We start from the raw sequence: 17,260 nt of genomic DNA, 5'->3' as shown, positions 1-17,260 counted from the left end.
ATCATGAATATGATGCTGTTTTGTGACTGACAACAGAAGAAGAAGTGGTGTTAACATATTGATTAACCTGTAAATGAGTTCATTAAATCACTGAACAGTGTTGGTGATGTGATGCAGACACTCCACTCTTCCTGCCGCAGCTAACGATTCGTCTCACTGTCAGTCCGTCTGTCGATCAGCTTCACGATTAATTGATTATTTGTTTGGTTTATAAAATGTGAGAAGATGTTGAGAGAAACACAGAACATATTCAGAATAATCATTTAAACAAACATCACACAGCTGTTCAACATCATCCGTCTGCTCGTCTGCTCGTCGACTGAACATTCAGAGCTGATTGATTATTAATACTTGGCCCGTTGTTGGTTCAGAGATCGATTCACTTCCTCGCTGTCCATCAAACTCTCGTCTGAGACACTCTGAGCTGAAATATCTCCGATCAGATCATTTTTATCCTTCTCAGGAAACTGAAGCGTCTCTGAGCCTCACAAACTCACAGCTTCTGCTTTCAGACTCGCTGTTTTTTTATTTCGAGCTGTCTTATTTTTATATGCGTGCAATGCAAACGTTCATGTGTAGAAGATGATGTTGATTGTTTCCAGGAACAACAAATAATACACAGTCGGTCTGTGGCTCAGTGAAATAAGTCACCATCTACATGACTGTGAGGACATTAACCTCAAGAGGTTTGCAAAATTAAGAAAGTTACAACATGTTCATGGTTCTGTGGAAACACACACATCACCAGTATTTATTCTGGTGATTGGGTCGCCACAGCCGGCCAATCACAGCACGCCGCTGCTGTGAAAGTTGCTCTTCAAAACAAAGTTTGACATTTTTTTTTTTTGGCATAGACACCTTTATTAAGCAGTAGACAGATAGGAAATATGGGAGAGAGAGGGGGATGTGACATGCAGCAAAGGACCTCCAGCCGGAATCGAACCGGGGTCGGCTGCGTTTACGGCATGCTCTCTAACCACTCGACCACCTGTGCGCCCAAAGTTTGACATTTTTTAGCAGGTTCATGAACATTTTCTTTATAAAGTGTTTATCTGCAGTGATATTGTTATTAAATGTGAACTTGGACCGTGTCAGACTCAGTGGCTGATTCTTACATTAAGATACTGACACATCTTCACATTCTATCTAATATCCAGCTCTGGATTTGACTCGATATCTTTGGTGTGACTCCAGTTTGACTCTTGGGGACTTTTCACACCATGAGCTGAGTGTCTGAACCTTCCCCTGCTTCATATTTATCTTTTAGAGTTACTCTCTCAGTCTGACATCTTCACACTGACTCACTCGCTTCTCTTCATCCTCCCTCACAAGTTGAACAAATGTTAAATGTTGGGCAGACGCTGTTCACTCATCAGGTACTTTCAGTCAAATCTGAAAACCCTTTAACAGCTTCCTGTGTGTGTGTGTGTGTGTGTGTGTGTGTGTGTGTGCAGGGGGCGTGGCCTGTGGTCACACTGACGACAGCGACATGCTGCTAACAGGCAGGAAAAAACCTTCCACTTGTCAGAGCACACCGTCAGCAGCAGCACGCCGAGTCCAACGAGGAGATCTAAGGAGAACCTGGAGGCCCGGCCCGCCCCGATCCAACACGTGGTTCCAGTACCTGTAGGAGGACTGAGTAAGTCCACTGAGAGGGCCAGACAGGAGGTAAGAGTTTAATCTTTATAGACTGAGGTTAATAATCAGATACGATGAACCGCAGTGATGATGGAGGTTCCTCGTATGAAGTCAACACGTTTCTCTGGTTGTCAGATGAACCAGATGTGTCCAGAGTTTAACAGTCCAGATGTTTCCAGAGTTTAACAGTCCAGATGTTTCCGGAGTTTAACAGTCCAGATATGTCCGGAGTTTAACAGTCCAGATGTGTCCAGAGTTTAACAGTCCGGATGTTTCCAGAGTTTAACAGTCCAGATGTTTCCAGAGTTTAACAGTCCAGATGTTTCCAGAGTTTAACAGTCCAGATGTTTCCAGAGTTTAACAGTCCAGATGTGTCCGGAGTTTAACAGTCCAGATGTGTCCAGAGTTTAACAGTCCAGATGTGTCCAGAGTTTAACAGTCCAGATGTGTCCAGAGTTTAACAGTCCGGATGTTTCCAGAGTTTAACAGTCCAGATGTGTCCGGAGTTTAACAGTCCAGATGTGTCCAGAGTTTAACAGTCCAGATGTTTCCGGAGTTTAACAGTCCAGATGTGTCCAGAGTTTAACAGTCCAGATGTTTCCAGAGTTTAACAGTCCAGATGTTTTGTACTGCAGCTGCAGGTCAGTCGTGTTCACATCGTCAATGAAACTGATGAGAAAAGTTCACTGACCACAAAAATCTGATCAAAAGTAAATTAAAAATAACCTCTGAAAACAACCGACTCAGACAGAAGACAGAGATGAGTTCATTGTACTCAGTAGAGCGTATACCTCCGCCAGGTCTCAACGGTCCTCTTTCATTCAGTCACGCCTCGTCGTGTATCGGATGCGTCCTCGAGTCACAGCTGAGAAATGATGGGAAACATATTTAATCTGCTGGATGAGGATTTTATTCTGTTCTCTAAAGATCTGTGAGTTATTCTGTTAGAAACAACAAGCGTATGAACAAACTCTTTTTTATCTGGATCAGCACCAGAAAGTTAACAAGCTCTGTTCTGGGCTGAGACCCGTTCTGCGTCAGAGTTCAGTGGAACTCTGACAGACAGAGAGACAGATAGAGAGAGAGAGACAGGTGGAGGAAAACAAGATGAAGACAACAGGGTGGAGGTGGAGCTGCAGGTGGAGGTCGGACTTTAAGCCCTCCAGAACCGGAGTCAGCATCATCATGAGGTCTTCAGCTGAAGCTCAACACACACAAACCCTGAAGCAAACGGATCACATCGATCAGAACTCGACGAACACGATGACTGTGAATCTCAACCCGGCCTCCATTTTGTTCCCCTCCCAGTTTCAGGGGCTTCCACGGCGTGAGGTGTTCGACGGGTCCGGGTGAAAGCTTCAGTCAGAACTGAACAACCGGACCGGGACTGCCTGAAGAAGAGGTGAGTCTGTCTCTACCTGGTGTGGGTGTCACATGTGCAAGTACGGCAACACAGTTTGGACAAATAACATACAGATCTGCACGAAAAGTGGAGATTTGTTACGTTGGTTTAAGATTCTGAATACTTCTTAATAACGGTTATTCAGGACACAGGTCATCATTACGTTACGTCACGTTACGTTATCTGACGTTACGCCCCATAGCATGAAATACTTTTTGGCTTTAAAGGGATATTCCGGTGTAAGTTTAATCCATGGTCTAAATCACTGTGAAACTGTGTTAGACTCCCTCTCGAGAGATCAAGTTAGCAGACCGCTAATTTACGGAGTTTTATCAACCTCAGAAACGACCGCACGACAACAATACACTGCAGTAAATGGATCCAAATATAAACCGCCACCAAAAAGCCACAAATAATGCTCAGAACAGCACCAAACTTCAGCAACAGTACAAATAGGGTCTCAGCACATAGTCCGGGGCATCTAACCTCCGCTAGCTTAGCTGGATTTCTACTGAAAAGCTGACTAAATTTACCACTCTTCTGCAGCAGCTTCCTGTTGACGGGAAGTCCCGACGAGTCGATTACCGAGTGCAGTAGAGTTCCGCGGCTCATGGATGAAAATGTATGATTATGACTCCATGGAAAAGCAATCAAAGTTCATATGTGTCTTACCTGCCAGTTTATAACAGTTATTATCGAGAGCGGACAGGGAAAAGAACGGAATTGAGCATTTCTAACCGCACTCGGTAATCGTCGCGTCGGGACTTCCCCGACCCGGAAGCTGATGGAGGAGAGTTGAAATCTGTTTTTAGCTTCACAATAGAAATCCAGCTAAGCTAGCGGAGGTTAGATGCCCCGGACTATGTGCTGAGACCCTATTTGTACTGTTGCTGAAGTTTGGTGCTGTTCTGAGCATTATTTGTGGCTTTTTGGTGGCGGTTTATATTTGGATCCATTTACTGCAGTGTATTGTTGTCGTGCGGTCGTTTCTGAGGTTGATAAAACTCTGTAAATTAGCGGTCTGCTAACTTGATCTCTCGAGAGGAAGTCTAACACAGTTTCACGGTGATTTAGACCATGGATTAAATTTACACCGGAATATCCCTTTAATGTTATTGAGGTCTTTTTCATATTTTTCTTTATTGGACAGAATGTTCCAGATTATTTGAGAGATCTTAAAATGGTTATTCTTGTCAGAATCACAAACTGACTTCTACAGTTCTGTATGTGGTGGGTGTCCAAGTGGTGTTGCCGTACCACGCCGTCCAAGATGGTGGATGTCACAGAGACGGACTGCCTAAAGCCTGCCGACTGCAGGGTGAAATGTAAAGCAGGGAGGAGCGAGGTCAGTTGGAGAACAGGTTCAAAGCTCATCACCAGTCTGAGACGAGAAAACTCCCAGTGGTCAGTCGTCACTGGAGTCCCGGTGCTGCCCCGAGCGCTCCTGTGGACCAGGTGAACAAACACCTGTCTGTTCCAACCCGTCAGAACAGACGACCAACAGTCAGCTGATCCGGCCTCTGAATCTGATGTCAACAGCTTTCCTTCCTGAGAACGAGTGAAAAGATTTCAGAAGAATCTTTGTCATTTCCTTTATTTTATCTTCATCTTCCTCTTTGAGCTTCTGTCGTTAAAGTTCCCTCAATCAACGTCGACCACAGATAAAGAGACAGGAATAATAATCCGGCAGCGTTCCTCGTGACCCGGCCCGGTCTCTGCATGTAATGTGACCACAGATACGTCTGAGGTCCACATTCATACAGAACATACAGAACATACAGAACATAATGATTATATCTGATGATCAGCTGACTGCAGCAGGATGTGGAGATTATAAAATAACTTTATAATATTGCACCTGTAAAAACAGAGTCACTTCACTTGACAAAGTGACAAGTGACAATCTCACTTTGTCACTTTGTCAATAACTTTGTCAATAAGGTGCATTATTATAACGTTATTATTTTAATATGCTAAAATTAAGGGGGGCTCAGGTACAGATGCCGTGTCCTCAGTGACACTCAGAGGAAACCATGTCACCACAGAGCTAAACCAACCTGTAGCTCGTAGCACGCTATGCTAACGACCTGCAGACATTCTCACCACTTCCTCACATCATACTGTAGTTCCTCACAAACTGAATTCTGCAGAACCGTCGACCAAAAGTCATTTAATTCTTATGAAATGTGAACCGTCCCTGATGATGATGATGATGATGATGTCATCAGGATCCCACTTTCTACTTTACTACATTTATCTGACAACTTTACTTTATAAATTAAGACTTTAAATCACAAAACATCTAAACAGTTTATAGAATATGAAGGTTTGATTCGACGTCTGCAGGAGTGAAGCTGCTGTCGTGATATCAGACTGTAACTTTTAACAGATTACTTTCACAGTGTGGTATCAGTTCTTTTACTTCAGCTCTCAGGTGATCACATCTTGTTGAACAGAAACAGTTTGTTGGAAGTAAATGAGGGAAAGTTTCCTGACTGATGATTTCCTGCTGCGTCTTTGTGACCACAGTTTGTTTTACATCCTTTTACTGCGGCTTCACTCACGAACGTCTGCTCACGTCTGTCTCCTCGAGCTCGACTACGATCTGCAGGAAACAGTGTTCTTAGGAGTGAGCTGCTACTGTTATCTGCCGTCTTCACGTGGAACAACGTTAGAGGATGTTTATGATTTATGATGCTGCCGTTGGTCTCATCAGAACACGACAGAAGACATGTAGAGAAATAAACAGTCAGGTCAGGTTCTGCTCTGGTTCTGGTCCAGCTCACGCTCACCATCACTGCTGTTGACGTCACAAATGAAGAAATGTTCCCGGCGTTCCCTGGAAGTACCGACGGCTGACCGAATGAAACGCACCAGTAGATTAAATGCAGTGAAGCAGAATTAAATAAATAATATTCATGTTCGCAACACAGAGAAGCACGTTCACCAGTGGTGGAAAGAACTGAGTGCTTCTTAAATACAGTCAACCTCAGTAAATACAACTTTGTACTAATTCAGTGCTTTTACATGCACAGTTTAATCAGATTCCAGCCATAGTTGGACTATGATGCTCAATCAGACAACTGCAACTGTCTGAGTATACATGCCGGTGAGAAAATCGTATTATTGTCCGGAGCATGTCATACCCGGTACGCTAGGTGGCGCTGTACCCATTTCAACTAGTGGTAACAGAAACACCTCCGGCTGACCTCTTTACGTCACCAGCAACAACAAACTGCCTCGGCATTCCAGAAAGATGGCGTACGAAGAGCGAGACGAAGCTACATCTTTGTACACTTCGTATATGGTGTACATGATAATTACACAAACTAGATGCACAATGGCGCTCTTTCTCTCTTGCTTGCGGTGATATTGGAGGAATGACGCCGTCGTCCTTCTACTTTCGGCTCATGGTCCCGGGAAAAAAAAGTCTTGCGCCTGCGCAGAACGCAAAATCCGGTCCGATCTGATGGAACGTATACATGCAGGATTAATGTGACTATCAACAGAATAATCTGGGTGTTTTAATTCGAATATGAGAAATCTGATCCGGTCCAATTTTAGTCAGACTGAGGTGTATACATGCATCTTAAAGATCCGATCATAGTCGGACTGACACAGTAATTCGGTTTTCTTGAGTGTCATGTAAACACACTGAGTGTGTCAGGTATAGGTGAGCTGTGACTCCGTCTCCCATGATGCTTTCTTCCTGAATGTGTTTATTGTGGCACGCAGATTATATTCTGTTTTCTTCTTGTATCCACAGTTTGAAGTCGGACCATTTTAAAGTTCTGATTCCAGCTGTGTTACATCTTTTCAGAAGTACGAATACTATGTTTGTGCAAAATTATTAAAACCCCTCCAATATTTTGATGCCTCTGATAATCAGAACAGGTTTGAAAGTGTTTCACTATGATGATGAATTTTGTTGCTCAGGGCTCACAAACATCTGTAGAAAACTTTAACGAACGTTCAGCAGTGAAACACAGAAGCTGCGGTTTGACTGCAGCCTGGAAACACGTTGATTCAAATGTCGCAGGACTCTGATTGGTGATCAAACATGTGTGACAACAAAGATTTTCAGGTTTCTGAAGGTGTTGACGATGTTGACGGTGCAGGTTTCCTCTTCACAGGTCGCTGCTCTTCCTGTTTCCAGCCAGACTGTGAAAGCAGACGACCAGACCGCAATCACAGCAGCTGATAAGAGTCAGGCTTCCTCCAAACACGCGACATCACGCCTGCAGCTCATTTTGTATTTCCTGATCGTTTTCTTTCGCCACCAGGTGAAGCAGCTACGCTCCTGATGATGACTCCGTCCTCCAACTACAGCTCTGCAGAAGCTGCGCGCTGCATCGTCAACGACCAGATGCGACCGTTCACCATCCTCTACATCCTCATCTTCATCATCGGTCTGCCTGGAAGCCTGCTGTCTGTGTGGACCTTCATCCGCAGCCCCAGAGCGAAGGTAGGACCGCTGCCGACTGAGGCTGGACGTTAGAGGTGTGGTAGATCCACTCGAGGTAGCTTCAGATCTGACAGATAAATGTGTGTGTCGTCAGCTCCATCAGAGCAGCAGTGTGTACCTGCTCAACCTGCTGGCGGCCGACCTGCTGCTGCTACTCGCTCTGCCCTTCAAGATCCTGAAGGATGTCGGCACGGCGCCCTGGAGCTTCATGGTGTTCCACTGCCAGGCCAGCGCCGTCACCGTCTACATCAGCCTCTACGCATCCATCGCCTTCCTCGCCTTCATCATCACAGACCGCTACCTGCAGGTATGACTACACCTTCATCACACACACAGGATCAGCTGTCGTAAGGAGGCATACCTGAGAACCTGGGTCAACTCACTGATGGTTCTGATGGTGCTGGTGGTTCTGATGGTTCTGATGGTGCTGATGGTGATGGTTCTGATGGTTCTGATGGTGCTGGTGGTTCTGATGGTTCTGATGGTGCTGATGGTGATGGTTCTGATGGTTCTGATGGTGCTGGTGTCTCTCCTCCTGCAGGACTGCCACACTCTGCGCTCTCTGCGGCTGCAGGAGGTCGGCTTCGCCCGGCTGCTGTCGGTGGTCGTCTGGCTGCTGCTGCTGCTCATCATGGTGCCCAACATGGTTCTGCCCATACAGGAAGTACAGGTACCACTTCCACACCCGGTACTGGTACTGGTACCACTGCTGCTCTGACTGCCCCTGTTCATGTTGTCCATGTATAACCGATGTTTGAATCTGTCTTCAGGAGCATCAGTACCTCAGCTGTTCGTCTCTGAAGAAAGGCATCAGCCTCCACTGGCACGCCCTCACCGTCTTCCTCAACACCGCTCTGTTCCTCAACGCCTCCGCCGCCGTGTTCATCTCCAGCGGCCTCGCCGTCAAGAGACTCCTGAGGAGTCGCAAAGACCCCAAACTGCAGATGGATGCCAGGCGGGCGTTGAGGAGCGTGGCGGCCGTGGCGTTGGCCTACATCCTGAGCTTTGTGCCGTACCACGTGGTCCGGACGCCGTACACGTTGGCTCAGACTAAAGTCATCACAGACTGCGAGACGAAGAGGCAGCTGTTCCTGGGGAAGGAGTCGACGCTGCTGCTGAGCGTGCTGCACCTCTGCTTCGACCCGCTGCTCTTCTTCTACCTGTCCTCACCTTTCAGACAGACGCTCCGCGGCATGTTGCCCTGCAGCCGAGAGCCGACGGGCGGCGAGTCAGACGAGCCGGCTGCACAGGAAATGATGCAACCGACGACGAGGGAGGACGACGTCTGACCACAGATGTTCCGTCTGTGAACAACAGGTCCACATTCTGATGAACGACCCGAAGAATCAGGAAGAAATGTTTCATCACTGCTGAGGCCTGACGTGTAGCCTAGCTTAGCACAAAGACTGGAAACATATGGAAACTGCTAGCCCGAAAGACGCTTTTCAACAGCTCCTCATGTGAACAATAAACATATTTCTCCACATTTAAAAATGACTGAACTGAACAAATAAATACTCCAATTAAATGTCATGATTCCTGAGAAGAAGTCTGACATAAACAAATACAACTTTAATTCACTGTTTATTCATCATGTCACTTATGTAACAGCATGTATTTTATCCATATAAAGATGAACAATGAAAGTTTTCTTTTGTCTTCCACTCACAAAATATAACAAGTACAATAATATAATAAATAACTATAATAATATGATATAAATATAAACAGTAAACACAGTCTATGCAGTAACATTACAGACATACAGTATAAATATACGTTGACATATACTTAAAAACATTATTATCAGTTCAGAAACGCACACAATGTTGTTTATTGGTAATAATAAAGAAACTTGATTAAAACAAAGTAAATAGAGTTCAGTGTTGTTGTGTGTTTGTACCAGCAGGTGGCAGCAGAGATCAGGACTGTAAGTTACAAAGAGCTGCAGTGGAAGTTTAAAATACTCTTAATACAGTAAAGTACTTATACTTTACTAAGTACATCAGAGTTGTAGCAGAAAATGGAAATACTCGAGTAAAGTAAGATACTCGTACTTTACTTGAGTATTTCCATTTTCTGCTTCCACTCTGATGTACTCAGTTACACTCCATCACTGTGGACTTCTACGTGGAGTAATGTTCTGAAGAATGACCCAATAATAAATAAGGTAGGCTAACAGTTCCCTTCACTTACAGTCGTTATGCTAAGCTAGGCTAAAGGCCGATCAGATAAAGCTGATATCGTCTCCTCTGCTCCTGGTGAAGATGAACAATGAGACAGTTTTATTAAAAATGTCGGACTGTTCCTTTAAACTAATCTTTCTATCCAGCTGTGGACGCCGCCTGACCTTCACGAAACCATCCAAAACATCCCATAATAACCTCCGAGATATAATAAAGTCTGGCTGCGGTCGAATAAAACAAACCCGAGTTTTATCTGCAAGATCTTTTCTGCGTTTCTCGTCCGAGTCCTGCTGCAGGAACACAAACGGATCAGAGAATGTTCTGTAGAACCGCTTTATTAGATTATACTGAACACAACAACAACATACAAACACAGAACACACACACAGGAAACAGGAAACACAACAATACACTGTAGATGATCATCAACATGTCAGAATGAACAGCAGCTTCCAAACAATCCTCAGAAACATCAGCTCGACTGTCAGAGGCTGATCTGAGACCAGCTCGTTAGCTTTGTCACGCGAAAGACGACTTCTCTCTTTGTGTGTTGGTTTGAAGAGGAGGCTCTCGATCCGTCTCACGCTGCTCCCGGCCAGAATATTCAAAAAATGTTCTGTGGGGAGTCGGAGACGGATGAGGAGAACAGCTGGACGGAGGTTCGGTCACAATGAGCCAGAAACTGAGCTGAACTCATGGAGATGCTGATCGTTAGCAGTCCGGGCCGAGCCACACAAAGATCAGAACCATCAGTCACATTCAGACATCTTCACCAGAACTTCATTCGTAGGATAATTTAGGATCATCGTCTCTCAGGACGTCTGTGTTCAGCAGCAGCTGCCACTTTAGGGAAGGTCAGCGGCTGAAACATTGCTCAGAGTCTCAGCTGGTTTCAGTGCTGAAGAGGAGAAACTTTAAATATCAAGCAGGAGATTCTTCGTCCACACGTCAACGTTAGCAACATGACTCATGTCCTCACAGTGTGTCCTCCAGGAGACGTTCAGGTACTGGTGTTACACAAACTGACTCTGGTAAAAGTAGAAGTACTGATTCAGTTTGTGTACTCCAGTAAAGTAATAGATTACAGGCTCTGACATGTACTCAGAGTATCAGAGTAAAAAGTCTCCCTCTGAAGGACATTTGTGGTCAAAGCTAACTGAAGCTCACGTCATATTAATAGAATTCAAAGACTATTAAAGTTAAAGGTAGAATCAGTAGGATTTGTCCCAGCTGTTCCTGAACGCACCACAAAGACAGTTGATTGTTGAGTCTCATTCCCAGGACGTCAAATAGACACATGTTGGGTTGGTAAAGTGTCCCGAGCAGCAACAAAGAGAGAAAATCAGAAACTCTCTGCAGATACGAGACACTAACACGCCTTTTCTCCACATTCCAGTCTCCCTCTCTGTCTGTTTACGCCTTCTTACGGCTTTTACGTCTTTGTCTCGTCTCGCTGCGTCGACAGCAGTCGTGTGATGTCGGGAAGGAGGCGTGCGATGACACCAAATAACAAGAATCCAGAATTCACCTCAGAAGCATCAAACTAAAGTAACGAGGCTGTTCTGAAGCTGTGAGGAGGAGAAAGTTCAGATGTAGAGAGGAGAAGTCACACAGATACTCAGAGTACACAGACAGGAAACATGAGTACAGTAATGAAGTATTTGTACACTATATTGTCTAATAAATATCATAAAAGTACGTGAGATTATTGTGATTTTCAGCATCATCCTGAACAGTTAATATGGAGCTAGGCTAGCAGTTTCCCCCTGTTTCCAGTCTTTATGCTAAGCTAGGCTAACACATCTCTGACACTCGGGTCGTTCTCATCAGATGTTTTCCTGACGACTTGTTGCTGTCGTGGTTTCAGCACAGCTGGCAGAACGAGACCGGCTCCAGTCTCTCCGGACTCATTCAATAGGAAACATCTGGACCGTGTGTGTGTGTGTGTGTGTGTGTGTGTGTGTGGGTGTGTGTGTGTTTGTCCTTGGTGTTGCAATAAAACACACAGCTCTAAAATTAGACCCTGAAGACTCAGATATTAGCTCACCGCTCAGATATGGAGTCAGTGAGTCAGCTGGGGGGTTCTGTTCTGAAGGACGGATGCAGACGACCCGCTGACATCATCTGAGACGATGGGAGGAGGTCAGGACAGGAGACATCAGGAGGAACCAGGAGGAACCAGGAGACATCAGGAGGAACCAGGAGACATCAGGAGGAACCAGGAGACACCAGGAGGAACCAGGAGACATCAGGAGGAACCAGGAGGAACCAGGAGACATCAGGAGGAACCAGGAGAGACCAGGAGAGACCAGGAGAGACCAGGAGACACCAGGAGAGACCAGGAGAGACCAGGAGAGACCAGGAGACACCAGGAGAGACCAGGAGAGACCAGGAGAGACCAGGAGAGACCAGGAGAGACCAGGAGAGACCAGGAGACACCAGGAGACACCAGGAGGAACCAGGAGACACCAGGATGAACCAGGAGACATCAGGAGGAACCAGGAGACACCAGGAGGAACCAGGAGACATCAGGAGGAACCAGGAGACATCAGGAGGAACCAGGAGGAACCAGGAGACACCAGGAGGAACCAGGAGACACCAGGAGGAACCAGGAGACATCAGGAGGAACCAGGAGACATCATGAGGAACAAGGAGACACCAGGAGGATCCAGGAGACACCAGGAGGAACCAGGAGGAACCAGGAGGAACCAGGAGGAACCAGGAGGAACCAGGAGACATCCGGAGGAACCAGGAGGAACCAGGAGACATCAGGAGGAACCAGGAGACACCAGGAGGAACCAGGAGACATCAGGAGGAACCAGGAGGAACAAGGAGACACCAGGAGGAACCAGGAGACACCAGGAGACATCATGAGGAACAAGGAGACACCAGGAGACATCAGGAGGAACCAGGAGACACCAGGAGGAACCAGGAGACATCAGGAGGAACCAGGAGACATCAGGAGGAACCAGGAGGAACCAGGAGACATCAGGAGGAACCAGGAGACATCAGGAGGAACCAGGAGACACCAGGAGGAACCAGGAGACATCAGGAGGAACCAGGAGCCATCAGGAGGAACCAGGAGACATCAGGAGGAACCAGGAGACATCAGGAGGAACCAGGAGCCATCAGGAGGAACCAGGAGACATCAGGAGGAACCAGGAGACATCAGGAGGAACCAGGAGCCAGTAGGTGGTGATCAACATTGCCGATCTGTCTGGTACCAGAACAATTAGAGGAGCTGTGGCGACTCAGATACACACAGAACAGCAGCTGATCATTAATTAACGTCGTTATCTGACACATCGTTCATGTGGGCCGATGATGAGGTGTGATGATGAGGTGTGATGTCATCGTTTGTTTCTACGTTTGCTGGATTAAATAAATGAATCAAAGTGTTCATCAGCTTTAAACTGCTGGGAGACTGAGCCAGACTTTGTGCTAAGCTAGGCTAACACCATCCTGACTCCTTCTCCTCCTCCTTCTCCTCCTTTCTGTCCCTAAATATTTGTTTTGCTCTCCGTCTCCCTCCCTCTCTTTTCTTTCTGGTTCTGTCCTTTTTAAGACCGACCCGCCACCAAACTGCCACCAGACGACCCATTTATAGAGCGAGAGAGAGGAAGAGCGAGAGAGATGGAGGTCGTTTGGTGTCGTGGGAACCGCTCTGAAACACACACACACACACACACTCTCACACACACACACACACACACACACTCTCACACACACACACACACACACACACACACACACACTCTCTCACACACACACACTCACACACACACACACACACACACACACACACACTCGGAGCTCAACAACTGCTTTCAATTTCTGGAGGTCAGTCACGACACACACATCCTCTCTCTCTCTCTCTCTCTCTGTGTCCTGGTGTTGAGTTTCATGACAACACTAAATATATTTAAATAATAATAATATTTATAATGTTGTTGGAGATTAGAAACATTATTTCGGGCTCCTGGTTGAAACATTATCTTGTGATCTTCAGTCACATTCACATAATATTCTGTTTTTTGCTCTAATTCTCAAAACAAAATGAGTTTCCACGGATGTGTTGACATCACGTACGTCATGTGAGCCTTCAGAGGAATTACTCACCCCACCTCACTGTCAGTCTGTTCTTCTTCTGTGGTGACTGTTTCTGACTGTGTTGGTGCTGGAGACTGTCTGACTTCCTGTCTGACTGAGGTCCACTTCTGTCGATAATGGACTCGGCGAGAGACGCTTCTGGGTCGAGCTGTGGTGCATTGTGAAGAACGGCCATGATCAGCTCCAGCAGCTGTGATGGGCCCAATAGAACCTGAGGGTCCGGCTCGTACGATGCCACTGAGCAGCTTTCATAGGAATGAACAGGTCCGCCATCCAGATTTGATATAGCGTTGTTTGTTTGAGCTGCATAAAGGTTGAAGTAGAACACCTTTGTTCACAATGACGTCTTCACTGAAGGATGCAACATTCAGATTAAGGCCGACGTGTTCGGCTGTCGACCCGTATCAGATTCTGGATACTGTCATCATCCAGAACAAAGCCGGTGTCGTTGATACGTCAGGATGAGCCAGAGTTGGAGGATAATCAGCGGCTGGTGTTTCAAAATGATTCAGGATTTCATCAGTCAGATCCAAAGATTCAGACTTGATAAACCATCCGTCCTTTAATTCAGACACACAAACTGTGTGTGATCAGTGTGATCAGTGTGATCAATGATTGGTTGAAGCAGCAGTGTTGATGATCTGACTGGCTGCAGGTGAGCAGCTTGGAGCAGGTGTGAGCTCCAGACAGGTAGTATAATATGAACAGCAGCTCGCCGACCGGACAGAAATAAACCCGACGGAGCTAAAGATAGAGAGAATGATGGAGGACGAGTGATGGAGAGATAAGAGGAGGTCTGCAGTGAACCAGCTTCTATAACGAGCCTGAGAAATAATAAACTGCTGAGATGGAAAATACTTCTGTGTGTGTGTGTGTGTGTGTGTGTGTGTGTGTGTGTGTGTGTGTGTGTGTGTGTGTGTGTGTGTGTGTGTGTACCAGTCGTCTGACCTCGGCCCGTCTGACTGGACCACAGAGAAAACAACAGTCAGATATCTGATGTTCGGTCCAACTGACCAATGAGAAACAGGAAGCGGGTCGAGCTGCAGAGTGAGTGAAGTGGGCGGAGTCACTCACCTGAACACAGCTCGGATCAACAACCAGTCAAATGTGACTGATGTGTAAAAAGGTAGAGACAAACTTTGTGTTCATGTATTTTGAAGTCGACCTGTGAACGTTTTTATGTGATTAATACCAGATTATAAAAACAAACTTTAACGTGCATTTAAAGAATCACAAAAGAAAAAGATGATGGAACAAAGAAAACATGCAGAACATGAAGCAAACTAGATTTTATGAGTTTAACTAGACAGAAAAGCACTGATCAGCTGTTTTCACTCTGAGAGAAGGAGAAGAAGAAGAAGAAGAAGAAGAAGAAGAAGAAGAAGCAGCTCTACTCTGGACCGATAGCTTCACTTGTTGCTAAAGTCACCGCTAACTGCTGCTAAATGTAGCAGCTACCTGCTGACTCACAACACCTCAGTCCTGAACTCTAAATACATAGTAAGTGTGAGTTATGACACACGGCACGCTGTTGTGTTAGCTCTGTGATCATCGACATTACAGACACACACACACACACACACACACACACACACACACACACACACGCGTCACCTGCCGCTCTGTAATCTGTCGCAGGTGATTAGAAGCTGCAGGACGAAACATTTAAACTCGTCTGATCCTCTCAGCCAATCAGCTCACGGTTCACCGGGCTGTCAGGAGCGACGACCGGCCCTGTCATTACTGTCTCAGCGGTCGCCACGGTAACCAGGTAACTGTCTGTTTTATGAGGTGTTAACTGCAGACACACACACACACACACACACACACACAGATGAAGACCTCCCAGGTGGTGCAGCGTGATGTCATGCTGATGGGACACATTTAATGGATCAGGATGTTCAAGATGGCGGACGAGTCCACAGACACGCCGTCACTGTCGTCCGACATGAGAGTGAATTAAAAACATTTTGTATTTTGACTCAATTTATTCACTCGATCATTTTTCATGATGTAGAAAACAGCTGGAGACATCTGAGCGAGCCCTAGAGGTTTGAGTCGCTCAGCTTCTCACAGCGTCTCCATCCAGCTGAATCACCGTGGTTACAGATGACGAGCACCGCTGCAGGGGTCAGACTGTGTGTGTGTGTGTGTGTGTGAGTGTGAGAGTGTGTGTGTGTGTGAGTGATGGCTGCACAATGCGTGGGCGTATTAACGTGTGTTAATGTGTGTGTGTTGCCTCGAGGCTGAAACAGTAGATGTGAATAAAGACACGGTGAACACACACACACACACACACACACACACACGGGATGATCATATAATCAGTGTGTGTGACTGTCTTTGACTTTTTCTCAGACACACACTCACCATCACACACACACACACACACACACACACAAGGGGCTGACTCAACAGAAACGACTTAATCCATGGAGTCAGTTTTCCTCATCACACACACACACACACACACACACACACAGTTAACATGTGTGTGTTATGATACGGCTGCCAGGAAGCTGACATGTCTGTAAGGAATGTGGGCTCACACACACACACACACACACACACACACACACACACACACACACTGTTATTGATCTATCATGGGTTAATTAGAGGATTATCTCAGGTGAGTTCTTCATGAGCTCATGATGGTTTTGTCTCGTCTGCTCATCAGACAGTAAATCACTTCCTGTTTAAGGAGCTGACATGATGTCATCTGCATCATCGATGAGTCACAGCTCAGAGGGTCGATGGCTCTGAGCTGTGACTCACGTGACGACCTGCAGACACGTATGTGCGACGCTCAGAGAGGAAAACATCGATGGGTGAAGGTGAGAGAGAGATTACAGCAGACGAGCTGTTTCAGTCGTTAGATTACACTTTAGAACAAGAGAGCTGATTAAAAAATCAAGAATTTGCAGCAGAAACTGTTGTAAACTGGATGTTTTTAAGTTTTCATCTGTTTGTCAAACAAAACCAGAAAATTAGACAGACATTATCAGTTTTTTGTCCCTGTTTGCTGACAGTTTATAATCCAATCAAGCATCAATAAACATTGATTGGTCTGATCACTCCTCAGAGCCTCGGAATGGTTCTTCAGTAAACGGACCAGAACATACTGTGGAGCAGTGAAGTCAATGACTCAGTGGCTGTTTTCAGGTTCCAGGATGGGAGCAGAAGCTCCTTTCTAACTGGGATAACCAATTATAAAGAGATGATGACTCCATGAATCTGTCGCTCCTCACATGTGCAGAACCTGCCTTAGAAACATCATGTTTTTAAGTTCTCTTCAGTATCACAGTGATCCAGTGACAGTTGTCTGAACATCCACAGGTCCGCTGCTAACAGGAAGTGCTAACAGCTGATTCTGCTGAGTATTAATGTATTTCTGGGTTTTGTTTTATGCCCTTGAGCAAGGTAAGAAAAAGCTGGAGACACCTGTCAGAGCTGTGA

At 46.0% G+C, this 17,260-nt stretch overlaps 1 protein-coding gene across 3 annotated transcripts; it reads left to right on the top strand.

Annotated features, from left to right (window-relative positions):
- Positions 1–1,540: 1,540 nt before the first annotated feature.
- On the top strand, positions 1,541–9,379 carry gpr171 (G protein-coupled receptor 171). Of its 3 annotated transcripts, XM_030443866.1 has the most exons (6): positions 1,541–1,668; positions 2,947–3,040; positions 7,324–7,505; positions 7,600–7,812; positions 8,047–8,175; positions 8,276–9,379. In XM_030443866.1, exons 3-6 carry the CDS (start codon positions 7,344–7,346, stop codon positions 8,792–8,794), a joined length of 1,023 nt encoding a protein of 340 aa, XP_030299726.1. In that variant the 5' UTR covers positions 1,541–1,668; positions 2,947–3,040; positions 7,324–7,343; the 3' UTR covers positions 8,795–9,379. The 3 variants fall into 3 exon arrangements, with proteins under 3 accessions (XP_030299726.1, XP_030299734.1, XP_030299742.1); XM_030443874.1 differs by lacking the exon at positions 2,947–3,040; XM_030443882.1 differs by lacking the exons at positions 1,541–1,668; positions 2,947–3,040 and having other exon boundaries at positions 6,695–7,505.
- Positions 9,380–17,260: the final 7,881 nt, after the last annotated feature.

Source organism: Sparus aurata, chromosome 2 (genome assembly GCF_900880675.1).
Source record: "Sparus aurata chromosome 2, fSpaAur1.1, whole genome shotgun sequence".
In the NCBI taxonomy this organism is placed as follows: Eukaryota; Metazoa; Chordata; class Actinopteri; order Spariformes; family Sparidae; genus Sparus; species Sparus aurata.
This window is presented reverse-complemented; position numbering and strand designations above follow the sequence as displayed.

What these genes read in the sequence shown, in the direction of transcription:
- gpr171 (XM_030443874.1), top strand. Translation starts at nt 7,344, where the DNA reads ATGATGACTCCGTCCTCCAACTACAGCTCTGCAGAAGCTGCGCGCTGC. An exon ending in TCACAGACCGCTACCTGCAG is followed by an intron (nt 7,813 to 8,046) that starts GTATGACTACAC and finishes CTCCTCCTGCAG; the next exon opens with GACTGCCACACTCTGCGCTC. An exon ending in TGCCCATACAGGAAGTACAG is followed by an intron (nt 8,176 to 8,275) that starts GTACCACTTCCA and finishes ATCTGTCTTCAG; the next exon opens with GAGCATCAGTACCTCAGCTG.